This window comes from Artemia franciscana, chromosome 13 (genome assembly GCF_032884065.1).
Source record: "Artemia franciscana chromosome 13, ASM3288406v1, whole genome shotgun sequence".
Lineage (NCBI taxonomy): Eukaryota > Metazoa > Arthropoda > Branchiopoda > Anostraca > Artemiidae > Artemia > Artemia franciscana.
In genome coordinates, this window is record NC_088875.1 from 35,260,775 (window position 1) to 35,279,361 (window position 18,587).

An 18,587-nucleotide genomic window follows, 5' to 3' on the forward strand; every position below is an offset into this window, starting at 1 on the left:
AAAATGAGTATTAACAAATTTTGATTTGTTCAATTTGATGCGTAAATCCTGTATAGGCCGTTTACCTCACCTCAGCACGACTTTTCGATTTTTTCCCTGATACTGTTCGTAAATTCTAGAGTCTATGGCAACTCACATGCTTCCAAGATTATTTTGTAAAAGTGATCTAAGAAAAAATTTGAGTAGACACAAACATATACAGACACACAGAATTCCGTTATTATTCATGTATTAAAATCACAGAAGCAAAGAATAATTGAACGGGTATTCAATTTTGAGTATACAGGTGATGAGGCCATCGAATTCGACTTTTCGTTCTTAAAGGATAATTTCCAAGATTTCCAGTTGCTACAACAATTCTTTTGCTTCTAAGAAATTTTTGCAAAAACGCTGCTTATTCCAATACAAATTTTTCAGTACACGCAAAAATACACACCCCCGCAATCACTTTATTATTATCGCACTAATTTACAAAGGCAACAGAACGAGACAGAAATTTCGAACACAAGAGTCATGACGCCGTCACAATAAGACTTTCCTTTTTTTGAAGGACAATTTTTGTGATTTCTAAAGTGTGCGAAAATTCTTATGATTCCGATATCGTTTTGCAAAACACTGCTTATTCCAATACGAGTTTTTCAGTTTGTCATGACGCATTCACAATTCGACTCTTCAACTTTTCTTTTTTTGAAAGGCAATTTTTGAGATTTTTAAAGTCTGCAGAATTTCTTATTCCAATACGAGTTTTTCAGTACACGCAGATACACACCCGCGCAATCACTTTGTTATTATCGCGTTAAATTGCAAAGGCTACAGAACAAACTTAAAATTCGAGCACAAGATTCATGACGCCATCATCATTCGACTTTTCAATTTTTCTTTTTTGAATTCTTATGCTTCCGATATCGTTTTGCAAAAACACTGCTAATTCGAATACAAATTTTTAGAACACAAAGACCCAAATGTAATCACTTTATTATTATTAAGAGGCTCCACTACCCCACTAGCACCAGGAAGGAAAAAAAAGAAACGGTAATGAAACATTACTGCTACTTAAACAAAAATGTGATTTCCCTCAATTGCTAAAATGCATGCCTAGAAAACCTCTAGTTCAGGGTTTTAAATCATGGCGATTCGAGTTTTACAAAAACACAGCTTATTCCAACACGAGTTTTTTTTTTCATTTTTGTCTTACTATTTTTAAAAAAATATTTTTTTTCGAAAATCCCGTAATTTTTTTTTCGTTTCTGCTTTTACAGTGATGCTTACTATAAATAACAGTTACCATTCCCGAATTGTATTGTATTGCATTGTATCAGATTAACGACGCTTCTTGACTACTAAGGTCCTTGCGTCGGTCCTGCAGTGCATTGCTGCAGCATGATTCGATCTCTGGGTCCCGTATTACCAAGCTAAGGTCAAACCCACTGCGTCACCTCAGGACAAATTTATTCATAATATTTATAATGTAATGGCTAGGAGGTTTACATTTATAGGAAGTATAAATGTAAAGTTGCTTGCAACGGTAAGATTTGAACCTGAATACCTATGCATTTAGCACAAGGTCTGATCCACTTTACCATCACAAGGTCCATTCCCGAATCAATTTCAAATGGCGGTTCTTTTAAATTTGAAAATTTGTTTAAAAACCTATTTTTAATTTATGGCTACTATGGACTGGGATTCACTCTTTACTAGGTTGCGGCTACTGGTGCAAAAATAATGTAGAAACTGCAAAGGCACACGCCCATTGAACGGAACTAAAATTTTGAGCAAAACAATAATCTAAGCTCTATATCTGAATGCCAGTTTTCTCAAGCCTCCTATATATAAATTTTTAGCTTCTGCATGATTTTTGAAAATTATTATTACAATTTTTTTCTAATACGATTACAAATATTTAGCATTCATTGAGGCCGATGTAATTTTTGGCGAGCGATAAGAACATATTCTTGTAAATTTTTCAAATTTCCTCAATCTTTCTTTCTCTTTTAATTATTGTTAGATTTTTGTTTATTATTGTTATACTTAATTATTGTTATGATTAAACTTTATGAGTTAGTGTTTAAACAGTTTATCTACTCCCTCCTTAACTGGTCGTAGTCCCTTTCTGTGGATCAATAGCTTGTATTTGCACTCCGATTTTTTTTTGAATACATCTTATCTTGAACTATTGTTTCTATTTTCAACAGCAATGCCTAGAGAATGTGAAGAGCGTTAAGGCACATACAATCAACCTATTCCAATCGGATTACCTTAAATATGATAGGGGTCCCCATTTATACCCTCCTTTCCATACTTACATTAATGTTATAAAGTATTAAGGGGGTTGGGGATGTGAACATATAAAATAGATTACCAGGTAATTTTCTAAGAAATCGTCCAATAGGGTGGAGTCTTCACACAAATCTCTGCACTAAAGATATAAATTAGTTAATTAAAGATACAATGCAATTTGTCCATTTTCAGAAAAATTTAGGTTGGATTGAAGTAAGCTTAACCTTAATTAGATAGATAGAGGATTCATTCAACAATAAGCATAATAATAGATATAAAAAGTATAAGGCAGCATGTTTTGGAATTGAGGGGTTGTGGGAATTCTCAGTCGGTAATTTTTCAAATGCTTATAATTTAAAATTATGATCGTTATTAGTACGAAGGGGTATTTTCGGGGGAGGGAGATTTTCCACCGGGGGAGTTTTCAGCGGAAGTGAAATTTTCACATAGGGGTTTTCAGCGGAAGGAGGGTTTTACGAATGGGGAGGGGGGATTTTCCTTATATTTCCTTTTTTTGAGATTACATCAACGCATGACATTTCAATGCACATTTTAGCAGTGTCGTAAGGTCTCTAGGGAATGTCCCCACCTTTCTAGATTAGTATATGAACATAAATATTTTTTTTTCACCTCGAATATTTCTGAAATGTAGAAAAACTATCACTCCTTAGCCCCTATACTGCCCACTTAAAACAAATGTATTCTTCTAAATAAAATCAGGTTAGGCTTGAACCCAACCCTATTTCAATATTAGTCTGAAGAACTTCAGGGAAATTTGGACAAATTGGGTCTCAAATTGAAGTTTCTTCATTCCTATTCTTAATATTTCATTTCATGTTCCGAAAGATAACACATAATCCATTCGGAACCTCTTTTCTTACATAAATTTTTTAGCTTCAATTATAAATATGCCCTTGGAAAAGAACAAACAAACTCTACCTATTCATGAGTCCAGCATGATGCAGAATTTTGGCGGCATCTGTTGATGTCCCACACTCTTTGCTCTTTTCAATTGACACTATATACTGCAGTACTGCATTCCAACGTTCCGTGGCATAGCTATCCAGATACGGAATATCACGTGGTTTTGTGTCTACTTCTGGGTGTGAGATAATAAACCAACTTTCACCCCTGAAATAAAAAACTATCAATTGAAAGAGCACTTATAACAAGAATAGGCCTATTAGCTGACTACCTTTAGGTTGAGGGGTATTTTATAAGTATTCTACCCATTTCAAGGAGTTCCGAGAGGATTCACTTTCAAAATGGGTAAAAGTTAATGAACGGAACGCTTATAATTAGAAGAGATGCCTTTTTTTTAGATTTGTGTTGAGGTAATGAGAGAGAAGGGGTGTCTGAGGGAAGCGGTCTATTCGCTCTCTATTATTTATTGTCTCAAACTGCATTTCTTTTAGTAAGCGTTCTCGTATCTTAAGAATATAATTACAAATGGTTTTTAACTCCAACAATTTCCTTATTAATGAGTCATTAAATCGGTCTCTACGATGTTCCACTGCCCCGCTATCTGAAGAAGAAAATAAAAAAAAGATGGCGTATATGCAAAATATCGTGGTTGCAGCCACTTTTCTTGTTTTTCAAGCCAATATATTTTCCTTGTTGTTCAAGCCAAGAGACAGTAAGGTTCCTATATAAAAGTTCCGGACAAGGCAGTTATAATAATGTACTTCTTGTTTTGATCTGACTCTATTTTTAGGAGTTGTGGGTTATTGTAGTTTTTACTATGGGACGTAATCGTCTCTTACGAGGTTGCTAGTTACCTTTGTAACCCAAATAGCCTTACAATGACCAAGAAATATTTGTAATGGAACAGCATGATAATACTGATAATATAATATAATACCTGCAAACGGATATCAGACTAATGCTCATCAAATGATAAAAATGCATTTAACAACACTTGGCAAAATTAATCAGTTGAGCCGTTGATTGGGCAAAGCAACTGCTGTTGTTAGAATCTATCTAGCAGTGCCTGACTATTCAAAATTATTTAGTGGAAACTTCATTTATAGCATCCTACTGAGCCGTCATCCTACAGTACAGATCAAGATACTCGCAATAAAAATGTATGGTCGTGTTCAATTAAAATATTTTAAAGGACATGAGCACTTCAGATCAACCGTTTTATATTTCGTTTGAGAGCATAACTAATGGCAATTTTCTGTAAAAAAAATCTGACAACGGTAAGACTCGAGCCCACAGCCTCCTGAAAATAGACAAGCAGCCATGGCATAAGAGCAACGACGAATCAGTGTGAAGTTTTTACTTTTCACTCATAGCCTTGGATAATGTTTAAGCAAACTACCTGCATTTTCTTGTTACGAAAGATTAGCCGTCACCCGAAAAAAAATACTCTTCAAGTACTGCTAATACATATACTACTAACATATCATAATTTGAACTATTTGTTTCCGACAGGTGATTCTAAAGGGTGAAACAATTTTACCTGTTATAACCGGACAGTTTAAAGATATGCCAGACCAACGATATGCCTTTGGTAGTCGCTATCTTTGACTGATAACATTTAACCCTCCCTCTAAAATCAGGTGACCGACCTTCCACAGAAGATATAGAGGTTGGGACTTCCGCAACAACCCTACGTGGAAGACAGAGACTGGGATTTGCCACAGTTCCGGGTGTCCGGGAGGACCATGCACCCCAGCGAGCTGGGGCCGGGCATCGTAGGTGGTACCTTTTCCCTTGATAATAATCCTTTGACCTAAGAGCCTAAGCCCATAAGTCGCCAGACCGGGAATGGCTCCACCTGCTCCTTTCAGTGCATCACCCCTGTGATGCCCTGGAAAGGAACGACTATATCCTCTATCCCATAACAATCGCTCGGTAGACGCCAAGCTAAGGGAAGCTACCGAGTGTTGCCATACTTGCAGGTGCGAGGTCCCTACTTCCACCTATGGAGAACCATCATAGCAGACGCCTCCCAAAGAGAGTGTCAAGCTTAGGTCTCAATCCAGCGGTAATGAGTAGCCACTCCTCTCAAGCATGCGGGACAAGAGAGTCATAGTTACTCCCGCTGTTTACCCGGGTGTTCTCCAACGTTCTGAGGCATAGCTATCCGGAAATTCAAATGGGAACCAGCGAACCAAACATTGTTTTGCGAATACCTCTAAATGCGACATAATAACCCAACTTTCACCTCTGAAATGGCACTTGTGACGAGGCAGGAAGAGCTAAGAGCCAAGAGCTCATATGGTATGAGCTCTAACAAAATTCTAAGAATCAATAGATTTATTTAAAAGGGAAATCAGAGGCTTAATGCCGGTCAGGATTTAAAATAAGAGCTCTGAGTCACGATGTCTTTCTAAATATCAAAATTCATTAAGACCCGATCACCCAATCGTAAGTTATAAATACCTAATTATTTCTCTCCCTTAAGCCCCCCAGATGGTCAAATCTGGGAAAACGACTTTATCAAGTTAATTTGTGCAGCTCCCTGACACGCCTACCAATTTTCAACGTCCTAGCACGTCCAGAAGCACCAAACTGGCAAAAATCACTGAACCCCTCCCCCCAACTCCTCCAAAGAGAGCGAATCCAGTACAGTTACGTCAATCACATATCAAGGACATTTGCTTATTCTTTCCACCAAGCTTCATCCCGATTCCTCCACTCCAAGTCTTTTCCAAGATTTCCCCCTCCAACTCCTTCCAATGTCAGAAGATCTGGTCGGGATTTGAACTAAGAGCTCTGAGACATGAATTCATTCTAAATATCAAATTTCATTAAGATCCGATCACCTATTCGTAAGATAAAAATACCCCAATTTTCACGTTTTCCAAGAATTCCGGTTTCCCCCTCCAACTCCCCCCAATGTCACAGTATCTGGTCGGAATTTAAAATTAGAGCTTTAAAGCACAGTATCCTTCTAAATATGAAATTTCATTAAGATCTGGTCACCCTTTCGTAAGTTACAAATACCTCAATTTTCAAAATTACTCCCCCCCCCCAACTCCACCAAAGAGAGCAGATCCGGTCCGGTTATGTCAGTCACGTATCTTAGACAGGTTTTTATTCTTCCCATCCAGTTTCATCCTGATCTCTCCGCTTTAAGTATTTTCTAAGATTTCTTGTCCCCCTCAACTGCCCCTTTCAATGACGCTAGATCCGGTTGAGATTTAAAATAAGAGATCTGAGTTACGAGGTCCTTCTAAATATGAAGTTTCATGAAGATCCGATGACTCCTTCGTAAGTTAAAAATACGTCATTTTTTCTAATTTTTCAGAATTACCCCCCCCCCCCCCCCCCCACCCCCGCAATAGAGCGGATCCGTTCCAATTATGTATCCTTCTATATCGATATCTTTCTAAATAATAAACACGATATCCTTCTAAATATCAGATTTCATTGAGATCCGATCACCCGTAAGTTAAAAGTACCTCATTTTTTCTAATTTTTCAGAATTAACCCCCCCCCCCCCCAACTACCCCACAGAGAACGAATCCGTTCCAGTTATGTCAATCATGTATCTAAGACTTGTGCTTATTTTTCCCACCAAGTTTCATCCCAATCCCTCCACTCTAAGAGTTTTCCAAGATTTTAGGTTTCCCCCTCCCAACTCCCCCCCCAATGTCACCAGATCCAGTCGGGATTTAAAATAAGAGCTCTGAGACACGATATCCTTCTAAATATAAAATTTCATTGAGATCCAATCACCTGTTCGTAAGTTAAAAATACCTCATTTTTTCTAATTTTTCAGAATTATTCCCCCCTCCTCAACTACCCAAAGAGAGCGGATCCGTTCCGGTTATGTCAATCATGTATCTAGGACTTGTGCTTATTTTTCCCACCAAGTTTCACCCAGATCCCTCCACTCTAAGTGTTTTCCAAGATTTTAGGTTTCCCCCTCCCAACTCCCCCCAATGTCACCAGATCCGGTCGGGATTTAAAATAAGAGCTCTTAGACACGATATCCTTCTAAATATCAAATTAAATTGGGATTCGATCACCCGTTCGTACGTAAAAAATACCTCTAATTTTTCTAATTTTTCAGAATTAACTCCCCCCCCCACAACTACCCCAAAGAGAGCGGATTCGTTCTGGTTATGTCAATCAGGTATCTAGGACTTGTGTTTATTTTTCCCACCAAGTTTCATCCCGATCCCTCCACTCCAAGTGTTTTCCAAGATTTTAGGTTTCCCCCTCCCAAATCCCCCCCATGTCACCAGGTCCGGTCGGGATTTAAAATAACAGCTCTGAGACACGATATCCTTCCAAACATCAAATTTCATTAAGATCTGATCAACCGTTCGTAAGTTAAAAACACTTCTATTTTTTTAATTTTTTTCGAATTAACGGGCCCCCCTCCCCCCCCCAGATGGTCAAATCGGGAAAAGGACTATTTATAATTTAATCTGGTCTGGTCCCTGATACGCCTGCCAAATTGCATCGTCCTAGCTTACCAGGAAGTGCCTAAAGTAGCAAAACCGGGACCGACAGACAGACAGACAGACCGATAGACCGACAGAATTTGCGATTGCTATATACCACTTGGTTAATATCAAGTGCCATAAAAACGATTAATTGGAAGAGTACTTATTAGAAATAAGAAAGTGAAATAGGCGCGTTCTTTAACCAAATTTGGCTTCTTTAATGAATTAATATCTGCCAATTTTGTGTGATAAAAATTGAGAAAGATATAAAACCAACATCTAACCTCGAAATAAATTATTATATTTTTTTTTTTTAATGCTGACCAATGGTCTGCAATGCGAAGGTACCAATTTATCAATTCGATGTCTTCGGCCAGGAGTGCAATCCGTGGTTGACGTAAATCATCCAACAATTCCTTGATTTTCCTCTGTATTTCTACAGGTACCCATTTCGAACTGGGTCGACTATGGCTGAGCTCACATAGTCACATCTTTGATCCCCGTTCCAAACCAGGTAACCAGCAATACCAGGGCTTGAACGCCTGACTTGAGGATTTCAAGTCTGGAGCGCTAATCACTCAACTAGGCCTGATCAAATATATAGGAAATAATCCATCGATATAGAAAATAATTAATAAAAGCAGAGAAGAATATATTTGTGAAGTTGCTGATGGTGTCTTAGGGGAAGAAAGTTAGGATCGCAGCTAGGAATATTAGTGGAAAAATGTTATGTTTATTAGACAGGAGAAGGGGCTTGTACGAGAATTATCTGAGTGATAGATCATATGAAAACAAAAGGAATGCAAAGAGAGTGGATAAATTGGAGAAAGTATTACAATATGAACTAAGGAGGTGTGATGTGTCGACCAAATTTTTACTCTTAGGTTAATAATTGGGAAGTGTCTAAGCTGTGGAACACCTTAGTTTTATAGATTATAAGCAAGCGTTCGATTCTGTTGACAGAAGAGCTTTAGCGAAGATTTTATCCTTGTATAGTATACCAGGCAAATACATCAAAGTGATTAGTACTATGTACGAGAATAGCACTGCTGCGGTTAAGGAAGGAAATGAGGTTAGGAGCTGGTTTCGTATTAAATCCGGAGTTAAGCACGTTTGTGTTCTATTCCCTTTTATATGAATCATTTTGATAGACTTGATATTAAGGAGCATAGCAAAGGAAATTGGAGACCACAGAAGGAAATCGGGGAGGAAACCTCTCCCAGATTTAGATTATGCTGATGATTTAAGCATCCTAGATGAAAGTTTGAGCAAAATTAATGAGCTTTTAAAGGTTTTGCGAATTCAGGGTACTAGAATAGGTTTAAAAAAATTATGTTAGGAAGAATAAGTAACTAAGGCAAGGAAAAACTGAAGATAAAAAGCTCACGTTGGGTAACGAAAAGATTGCTCAGGTGGAGAGCTTCACTTATCTTGGTATTATTATTAGCAAGGACGTAAGAGCAGTGAAGATGTTAAAAATGGAATAGCCAGAGCTCAGGGTATTTTTTCACAGTTAAAAAAAGCTTTGAAGAATAGGAAGATAAGTCTGCAAACCAAGATTAGAATTTTGGAAGCTACAGTGATGACAGTAGTCAAACATGGCTCTGAAGCATGGGCACTCCGAAAAGCGGATGAAGATTTACTATAGGTTTTCCAGAATAATTGTCTACGGACTGTTCTGGGTACCAGGCTGACTGACTGTATCTCAAACAGTAGGCTGTACGAAAAGTGTAGTTCAATCCCACTTTCTTGGGCTATAATGAGAGAAAGGTTACGATGATTAGGACACGTTCTGCGGATGAAGGATAACAGATTGCCGAAGATTGTCCTTTCTGGTCAATCGTCTAGAACTAAATAGAAAGCGTGCATCCGCGGTAGGGATGGGAGGATGTCACAAAGAAAGATTTAAATGAAATGTGAATTTCCAGAGAGGGTGTAAAGAGGGAGGTTTTGAACAAATTGGGATGGAGGAAGGGCGTAGCTGTGTTGGCCTCAGGCGGCTCGGTGCTACAGTGAGTTGTTAATGGTAGCATTAGTTAAAATTAGAAGAAAAGCCTGTTTCACAGAATCCTGTCGGGGTGAGGGAGGGGGCCTGAGACAAGGGATCTTTTGGCTCAGCTATCTACTGCCGCAAAAAATATCATTTTTTCTCGTAATTTTCCCATGTCACAAAAAAACTAAGACTATAAAAAAAAGAAATATATCCAAAAATTATGGAAATTTCGAAATTTAGGCAAGATGCATAAGAAGATCAAGCTACTCAAATTATAAATAACATGGCATGAAAATTTATAAAAAAAAACATGTGTCTTCAATCTAAATTTTTCTGTTCTTTATTGATAAAAAAGAGCTTGGATGGCACTGCTCAACACGTGCCGCCAGTCCTCGTACCTGACTGGCCGTGCCCTCACCAGTGCGAGGGCCCGAAAGGCACTGTTTGAAAGGAACGTATGCGCGCATACTCAATTGTTAATAGCACTATCATTTATGTCTTAAAAAAATACAAATTTAAAACGATGAGGGAAGAAAAAAGACCACACCATATAGCGAAGTTTTAATCTAAATTTCTAACTCTTTATATTTATGAAAAAGTGATTATTATGATTATTTTTTTTCCTACTTTCCAAGTAATAACCTTAAAATATATAGGAATAAATATGTAACCATTAGAAAAATGAATTTATGTGTCTGAACTCAGCATAAATAATTTGCAGTAGGAATGCAAGTTATTTTTGAACTGATCAGCTGTATTTATTTAAAAAAAAAACAATTCGAAACAGCCAAGATCGATCGCAAATGACTTAGATTTTCTTTTAGTATCAAGAGCACCAAAATAAAACCCTATCAATATTAGATATTATATACACACGTACTTTTCTAGATACTTTCACTAGATACTTTTTTTGCTATTTTTTCGCCCAGCTTTCTAGACAAAACCAAAATATTGAGAAAAAATAAACAAAAACTCACACATTAATAGTATCTGACATGCGAATTGTTCAGTGAAAACTACTCTGAGTTATAGATTTTGTTGTTGCATTAATTGTAGTCAAAATTTCGAAACTAAATTTTGGCCTCTATTGACAGGGTTGCTCTTTACTTGCAGTTTGCTACCATAACCTTGGCTCTCTTAAGTATGGAGGAGACTACTACTCCCTCCTTCATCCCTTTTTTTTACCTTAAAGTACCAGTGTTACCAAAATTAAGTTCTGTTCCCAAATCTGTTTAGCTCAATTTTTACTTAAAGCCCCCAGGAGAGTGAAAATAAAATATGACGTAAAAAATGAAATCTAACGTGAAAAATGAAAGCATCTGAAGGGCCAGATGCTTTTTTTACCGTTTTTTCACCCATTTTCTTTTTTTATTTGGCGCCCACTTCTGTCTAAAACTGAACATCTATACATGCACGTATTTTTCATTGAGAATTAAATTCCTAATTCTTCCTAATTTTTAATTTATATATAGTGTTAATGTCTACAGTGTTCAATATGTGCATAGATTGATTTCCAAATAACAAGTTTAGACAGTCGGGTTTCATTTTCACTGTCCTTGGTGCTGTAAGTTAAAAAGGGCTCAAAAGATATGGAACAGGACTTAATTTGGTAACACCAGGTTCTGAATTACTGCTTTTACTAAGAACTAATGTGCTGAATTTCAAACTCTGAGAAACACTTAAAAAGAAGGCGGAAACAAGTTGAGGTCTTATACTTTATCAAGAACCAGGGGATAAAATAGTTTGATTCCATTGACTTAAACATGGGCTTCTAAAAGCGTAAATACAACTTTGCTTTTGGCTATTTTTTCTGCTTTGTTTTACTCAACTACAAAACAAAAGCTTCATGGAATATGTGAAGAAGATGTACAAGTATAAGTAAAGCATAAGTATGGGTGGAAATATGTGAAGTATAAGTTAAGAATAGCAAAAAAAAAGTTACCCTCCAATTAAACTAACACGCAAGTGCTTCTTGAATATTTGATTTAGTATGATACCAGGGTTACCACCGGATACTACCGTTTTGGTCCAAATTTTCAGGCCAGTTAGAGTTCGTGAAATCTCATCAAATAGTCTGTAAAAAAAATCATTTTAGATAAAAATAAATTTATGCACAATGTTTTAATTTCTACAACAATGCACGTGTTTGCGTTTTTTTTTTTCATCTAGACTTTATTATTCCAGAGACATGCATAGTATTTTCGAAAAAATAATAAAGTCTTAGTCACATAACTAAATTAAACAAGTACAATTTAGTTTTTTCTATGCTTTTAACGTGAAGTATACAGAGAATAGATAAAAGAGAGAAAAAAAAAGATCAGATCATTTGGAGCAGTGAGATATTCAATTAGACCAACAAGATCTACAAAAAGTCTTTTAATGCATAAATTAAAAAGAACTAGTTTCGGATACAAAGGTTCTGTGAAGCGATGCCGCAACAGTAGCCCATTGGTAACAGTTGTGGGAACAATTAGTGATAAAATCAGTCAGATTGGAGTCAAACTCTGCAAAGGAAAAACAAAATTTCTAGCTGCTAATCCCTATAGTATTAAATTGGGTTCCAGGAAGTCCTTCTTCTGGATGTGGACGACAAGACAATATTTCTTTCGTTAAAGAGGTCCAAGCGAGTATGGACAATAACTATGATGGCTGTAACTACAAATCGGGTTTTCTTTAATGAAGTCAGCCAACCCGTCTATAAAGCTGTTATAAGAAATTAGGCTGATTAATGTGCATATTTTAAATACCTCAATACCCACCCGCCCCCACATGTTATATCAGTGCAAATCATTGAAAGGCAAGAATATGGGCCTTAATCTTACTGTCAACCAAGTTTAGCTGAAAACAACATGCCCTCCTAGTAAAAGTGGTTGAACCAGATTTAGGGGCCTGCCTTGCAACTCCACAAAGGTTAAAATAATACCAGAGTCAGGAAAGGTCAACTACCACATTAACTATTAGCCTGAGTTTACCAAATCTAAATTACTAAATAAACCTGAATTAGATAAAACAGTGTTTGAAAAACCTAAGATCGAGAAAAAGATTGAAGGAACAAAAAGACAAAACAGACAAATGTTGACCAGTGAATAGCGTAATGAAACAGATGATTCAGAAAGGGTTTTCACCCTACCATCTTCAGAGCTCAAAACAATAGGCAAAAGAAACTTGAGGAAAAAGGAGGAACCTCGTGATAACGAAATCAGCAGGGTAGCTTAAAACTGATCCAAAAATTTACATGCGCATCAATGGCTACTTGCACAATTAAGATCTCAGACCTATTAATTCACAGAGTCACAAATTTGATATTAATTACTTTTTTTCTTGTAGAAAAACCAAAAAATACCTAAAAAATAAGAAAATTGTCCATTTTTCAACAATTTTAATCTAAGGCTCCAAGTATTTTCAAAGTATGCACCAAATTTAAAAAAATTAACGCAAAATTGTGGTCTTTCATTAAAATTTAAATCCATAGAAGAGCAAAAAAGAACCATAAGAAGCATAACATAACCATAACCATAAGAACCATAAACATAAGAAGAAGAAGAACCATAACCAAGAATCGTACATAGACCTAAGATATTTAGAGATATATTAGAGATTACAGAAAAAAAACAGAGGGAAAAAATGTTGCTCGTTTTCAGTTGGTACAGAAAGTAAATTAACCAATTCCTGTAACTGTTTAATTCGGTGGATTCCAAAATTTCATCTTACTAGGACTCCCTTAAAAATATTTGATCGCATGGTGCCTCACTTCGATTTTAGAAAATAATTCAGACACGAAAATTTTTAGTACTACAAAATTTACTAAGACAAACTCTTACAAACAAGGAAAACAAATAACAATCTTATATAGCAAGAGATAGATCTGCTTGCCTATAATTAGCACAAAGTTTGTGCAATCTTATTGTCAATGATGAGATGACTGCATGAATTTCCTTTTCTATAACCAAACAAACACAATAAATGGGTTTCATTTCAGCTACTCCTGAATATCCTATTTGCTATTAATGAAATTTCGCGAAACGTCATCAATGCTTTTAAAGCTTTATTTGACAAAATATTGTATTCATTTTTAATATCTAGTCAAAGCTGATTTAGAGATAGACATTAAAAATTTTATATTAAACAATGTTGACAAGCTAATTAAATCAAGTATTCTTTCTCATTATTTTTTTAATTTAAATTCGTCATCTTCTTCGTCAATAAATGGATCCTGTGTCCACGCATATTTTGTAAAATCGGCCATGAAAATAATTTCATAAATTAATTAACAAAGTAACCAAGTGTTCGACAAGTGGATTTATGTTTGCTTCTATTTTATCTTGGATGCACGAGTTTAAAAGTGGAAGCATGTCAAACTTATTTTTTCTAAATTTGCCTTTCATTACTCTTTTGTATAAATACTTTCAGATTATCCTTTTAAATCAACAGATGTATATTCGACCCTTACATCGATTTATTCAAAAAGCTCAATTTTCCTAAAATATTCACCAAACATGTCAGTTTAATAATTAAATTACCATCCTTAAACATTTTTTGCGTCCTCGTTTTCATTGCTTTTGTAGTCAGCATTCTTTACAATTGTACAAAAGGGATGTGTAAATAGTCCCCATATTGTCACACAGCCTTTTAAATAATCACACTTAAACTGAACTGTTTTTTATATAGTTTATAACTTTCGTTACTTTTATAGAACCGTCTGTAAGTTCCTATACAATTGAACAATTTAAACCTTCGACTATATAAGAAATATACAGTAAAGCATAGCACATTAAATAAGTAACCTAAACAAACCTATTCTAACCTAGCCTAAACAAAATACCAACTCAATATTTAATTGAAACATAGCTATCCTTGGTCAGACACTATATTCCAGCAACATTGCAAACTAACAGGGGTGAAAACCGGGTGATGTCTGGAGTGTTTTTCCCATAATACTTAAGTACCAAAAAATGAAACTGAGAAAATTGGCGATTATCAGACAAATATAGGATATCATGGGAAAATCGTAAAAATGAGGGAACTCGCATTTTTTTAACACTGTATGTGATGTGGATTTTGCCGGATATGGCTTTGCCAGGAATGAGTTTGCAAAAAAAAATACATCTTAAGTTATCTTAGTCTGTTCAGCTATTGAAAATATTGAATTAAATATGTGGCTTTAGCTTCTTCTACTTGTACGGTTTCTTCTACTTGTAATGTAAATTTTGCAGTCCATGTCTGAGAAATTAATTAATCGCAAATATCGTCTAACTGATCCCCCTCAAAGGAGTGTTCAGAAGCATCTAGAAAGGGTGAAGCTATTTTGTGTCACTGCATAGTTTTAATTTTAAGTTGATTTTTTGTCAATACTGACTAGTTTTCGCGCCTCCTCTTAGACTACTCAATGCCTCCCAAGGCTGGCGCACCTCCTAGTCTGGAAAATGCTGCTTTAATTTAAAATACAAAAGGGGAATAGGCCGACACTCTTTCTTGGGCAATTCCAAAAGAATAGCCATTGTCCAGTTTTAAATAATTTCTTAGGCTGCCACGCTGCCTTTCCTTTTATGATTGAGACAAAAATATATTAAAAACGGGTAAATTTTTAAGTCAGTAACAATAAAAGAGAAAAAATCTATTTATATAAAAATAATGGTAATCATTTTATTATTAAAATAATTATTATTCTTGTTGTTAAAACATCTCAGAAACAAGTTTTTGTTTCATTTTTGCGATCTAAATAACATTGTTTGCTTTTTTTAGTTGTTTTTTTTACTTGTGCAAACACGTGGACTATTTCATATTTTTTTTTAGGATGGCTGTAAGAGGGGGGGATACTGTTTAAGCCCACCTCCGAAAAGAAAAAGTAAAAACACTGAAAGTTTGAGATAACCATTTAGACACGAACAAAATTGTGGCTCGGAAAATACAAATTTATTAATGAATATCCAACCTTTCACTAAGTCAAAGATACATTCAAGCTGATAAAATTCCTTTGATTACTATTTTCGATATCAGGAAATACAAGAAGCAAAAAAAGATAATACTAAATTTGAAAACGAGAGTTTTAAGAAATGAATTTAAATATTTATATTGTGGCAGTGTATAACCTAGCTTTCTCACAGACACTTAATTACTGTACTTTTAAATTACTTTCAAAACTGATACTTAAAATTGAATACAAAAAAATGTTCTTGCAGATAATTCCAATTACTGCGCAGTTTGAGCTCTCGAATCGTCAGCTCCCAATAGGGTATACAGCCCACATCACGCCTATCCTAAAGCATTACTGTCCCATTTGAAACCTCCACAACGTTTCTTACATGTCAGTACAACTAAAAGATGTTAAAAAACGCGCTACAAAAATAATATTCAAACCTCGCTACAGCAACTACAAACATACACTTGAGTACTTTAATTTATTAAAATTAATAATTTAAATCCTTTGCCCTATTAGCAAAGGAGAAACCCCGACTTTTTTTTCCTTATCCGTACAGATCAGCAGAATTTTTTGGCAGCACAATAAACTACAACCCGTTATTCATTTTTAGATATTTGTTTGAAAACGTGATTTAGAAAGCAATAGTTCCTTTAAACGAAGCCTTTTGCAGTTAAAGGCAATTATTACCTCGCATGAGCAAGCATTCGGAAAGAGTGCCGATAAGCATTCTAAGCTCAGACAAAATTCATAAGAACTTATATAGGAGCTGCAATAGCAAGAGAAACCACTATAGCAAGTCAAGGTAATGCAGAAAGATTTCTAAAATAACATTAACCCATTTTGCTAACTTTATCGCTTCCTTAAGTCGCCTTAAGTAGTTATGCTGATTTTAAAAATAGCATTATACAAATAGTTCGGACTTGAAGTTCAAGAGATTCTTTGTGAAGCTTAAGCCAATGAATTTAGGCCGTATTCAACCCCCCCCCCCCCGAAAAAACAACATAGGTTTCTTTTCTTGAGTTGTGGAGACCGTATTTTTGACCCGTTATTTAAAGGTCACATTGATAATGTAATGGTAATAGCTAGCGCTGTCACATTTTGGTAAAGTGGAGATCATTATCTCACCGCCCGTAACAAAGAGCAATGAATTAAGTTTTCCATTTTCTACAATTGATTTTTCTGCATTTTGTTTGATTTTTACGCTAGTTTCTAGAGGTTTTAGCGGTAAATTTAAGTTTTCCAAATCATATTACACTTTCTTTTCCTTGTTACACGAATACTTGGAAAGGGACATTTTGAAACCAAAACAGTTTCTCACGTCTTGGAGGCGTAAAGTACTTTTTTAATGGCCCACAAGCTGTTCCAGCTACATGATTCTTTTTGTCTCCCGCAAAGACTGTGTTTTCTACCATTTAACAAAACCCAAACTTTAAGTACTTTGAAGAAGAAACTTGCAGCCACTGCCTGACAACAGCTTCGGGTATAGCAACATCTACAAACACGAGCCTCATAATCATCAGCTGGGCAATATTAGGAAGTTGCCTGAAATGTAAAATATGGTGTCAGTAAAAAATAGCAGAAATAAATTTATAATAGGAGGAGCGAAAAGCCATTTGGAAGACAGACATACAAGAACAATTGAGTTTACTCTCTTGTGATCACCAGAGATAAAACTGTGATGACGAGTTACTACTGTGACATTACCATGGTGACCAGTTACCACTGGTAACTGTGATGATCAGTTACACCCAGCATAAAATTCGAAATCTCCTTATTCTCCCCCTCCTCACCCCCCAAAAAACTTGCCCTGAAAGTTTCAATTTGATCCCTCAGCCATGAGACAAAGCATGGCATACTTACCAAAACTAATCGCAATTTTAATAAAAAAAATTATATAGTATAACCATGACATAAAATTATTTCAGTGAGCATAAATAATAAATTACAAAATTAATTAAAAATGGTTTTAGCCGTCTAGAAAGACGGCTAACCGTCTTTGAGACGATTAGCCGACACCAAGGCTCGCAAAATAGTTTTAAGGTATCGAATTCCCTTAAATTCAACGCTAATTGGGAAATATCTCCTAGTAACCCTGGGCCTCCCTCGTGACAGTGATGAAGTTAGTATCCTCCGTCTCCTAAGAAGTTTTAACATTTGAATGTATTAAGTGTACCTTTAACGACTAGAATATATAAAATATATAGACATGTTGAATATATACACATGAAACATACAGAATCTCAGATATACAATATTGACGTTTATTTCTTGGAAGAAGTTTATTTCAGCCTTTTTTTTTACAGCAAATTCATGCTCTATAATGATCCGACGGCTGCGTTGAAACATTACAACTAAGCCATAGAATAAAACATCAGGAAAAAGAAAAAAACATGGGTTTCTAACAAGCAAAAATTTCTGATTTTGCCCTTAGCGTTTTTGAAAATGGAAAGAACATTATGTTCTTTGTGAAAACAACTTTATGTTCTTGTGGGAAAGAACTTATGTGCGAGATCCCAATGTCAAGTTTCTTAAAGACGACAAACTGTTCAACAATCCTAATCCACCTCTCCCCTTGCTTTGAGACTGTGCTTTGACCACCATCCACGATCTCTCCAAAGATTTTGAATTCATTCTTTCAGTGACTCTGATCATTAATCAGAATCGGAATTCACGAGATTTAACTAGAATTGACATTGAAATCAAGAAAAAATTTATCAACTCTCAGAATTGACCACAGTTAATTTTTGTTTTTAAAATAAAAAAATATGTATCTTGGGTTTCAATTCATTGTGTATATGTCTCCATTACATAAACGTTTGATTAATATTAGATTGAAAATAAAGGGATTTTCCTAGTATATAAATAGTTAATTGCTTCTGCTTCATGAAGAAGGCCAACCCCATCTACGTTTTCTTATATTTACGTATTTGTGGACTTTTGTGACAACTAAACGTTGTCACGTTTGTGATGTTTAAAATTCAACACCAAACGG

The 18,587-nt window shown here is 35.6% G+C and overlaps 1 protein-coding gene across 1 annotated transcript in view; it reads right to left on the bottom strand.

The window, feature by feature from the left end:
• Nucleotides 1-18,587, bottom strand: part of LOC136034858 (general transcription factor IIH subunit 4-like) — a 54,631-nt gene that overhangs the window by 15,477 nt on the left and 20,567 nt on the right. Inside the window, exons 4-6 of the mRNA XM_065716329.1 lie at nt 17,033-17,137; nt 11,618-11,749; nt 3,217-3,408 (exon numbers count right to left, since the gene is read on the bottom strand). Of these exons, the coding sequence (XP_065572401.1) occupies nt 3,217-3,408; nt 11,618-11,749; nt 17,033-17,137 (429 nt within the window). The remainder of the gene's footprint in view (nt 1-3,216; nt 3,409-11,617; nt 11,750-17,032; nt 17,138-18,587) is intronic.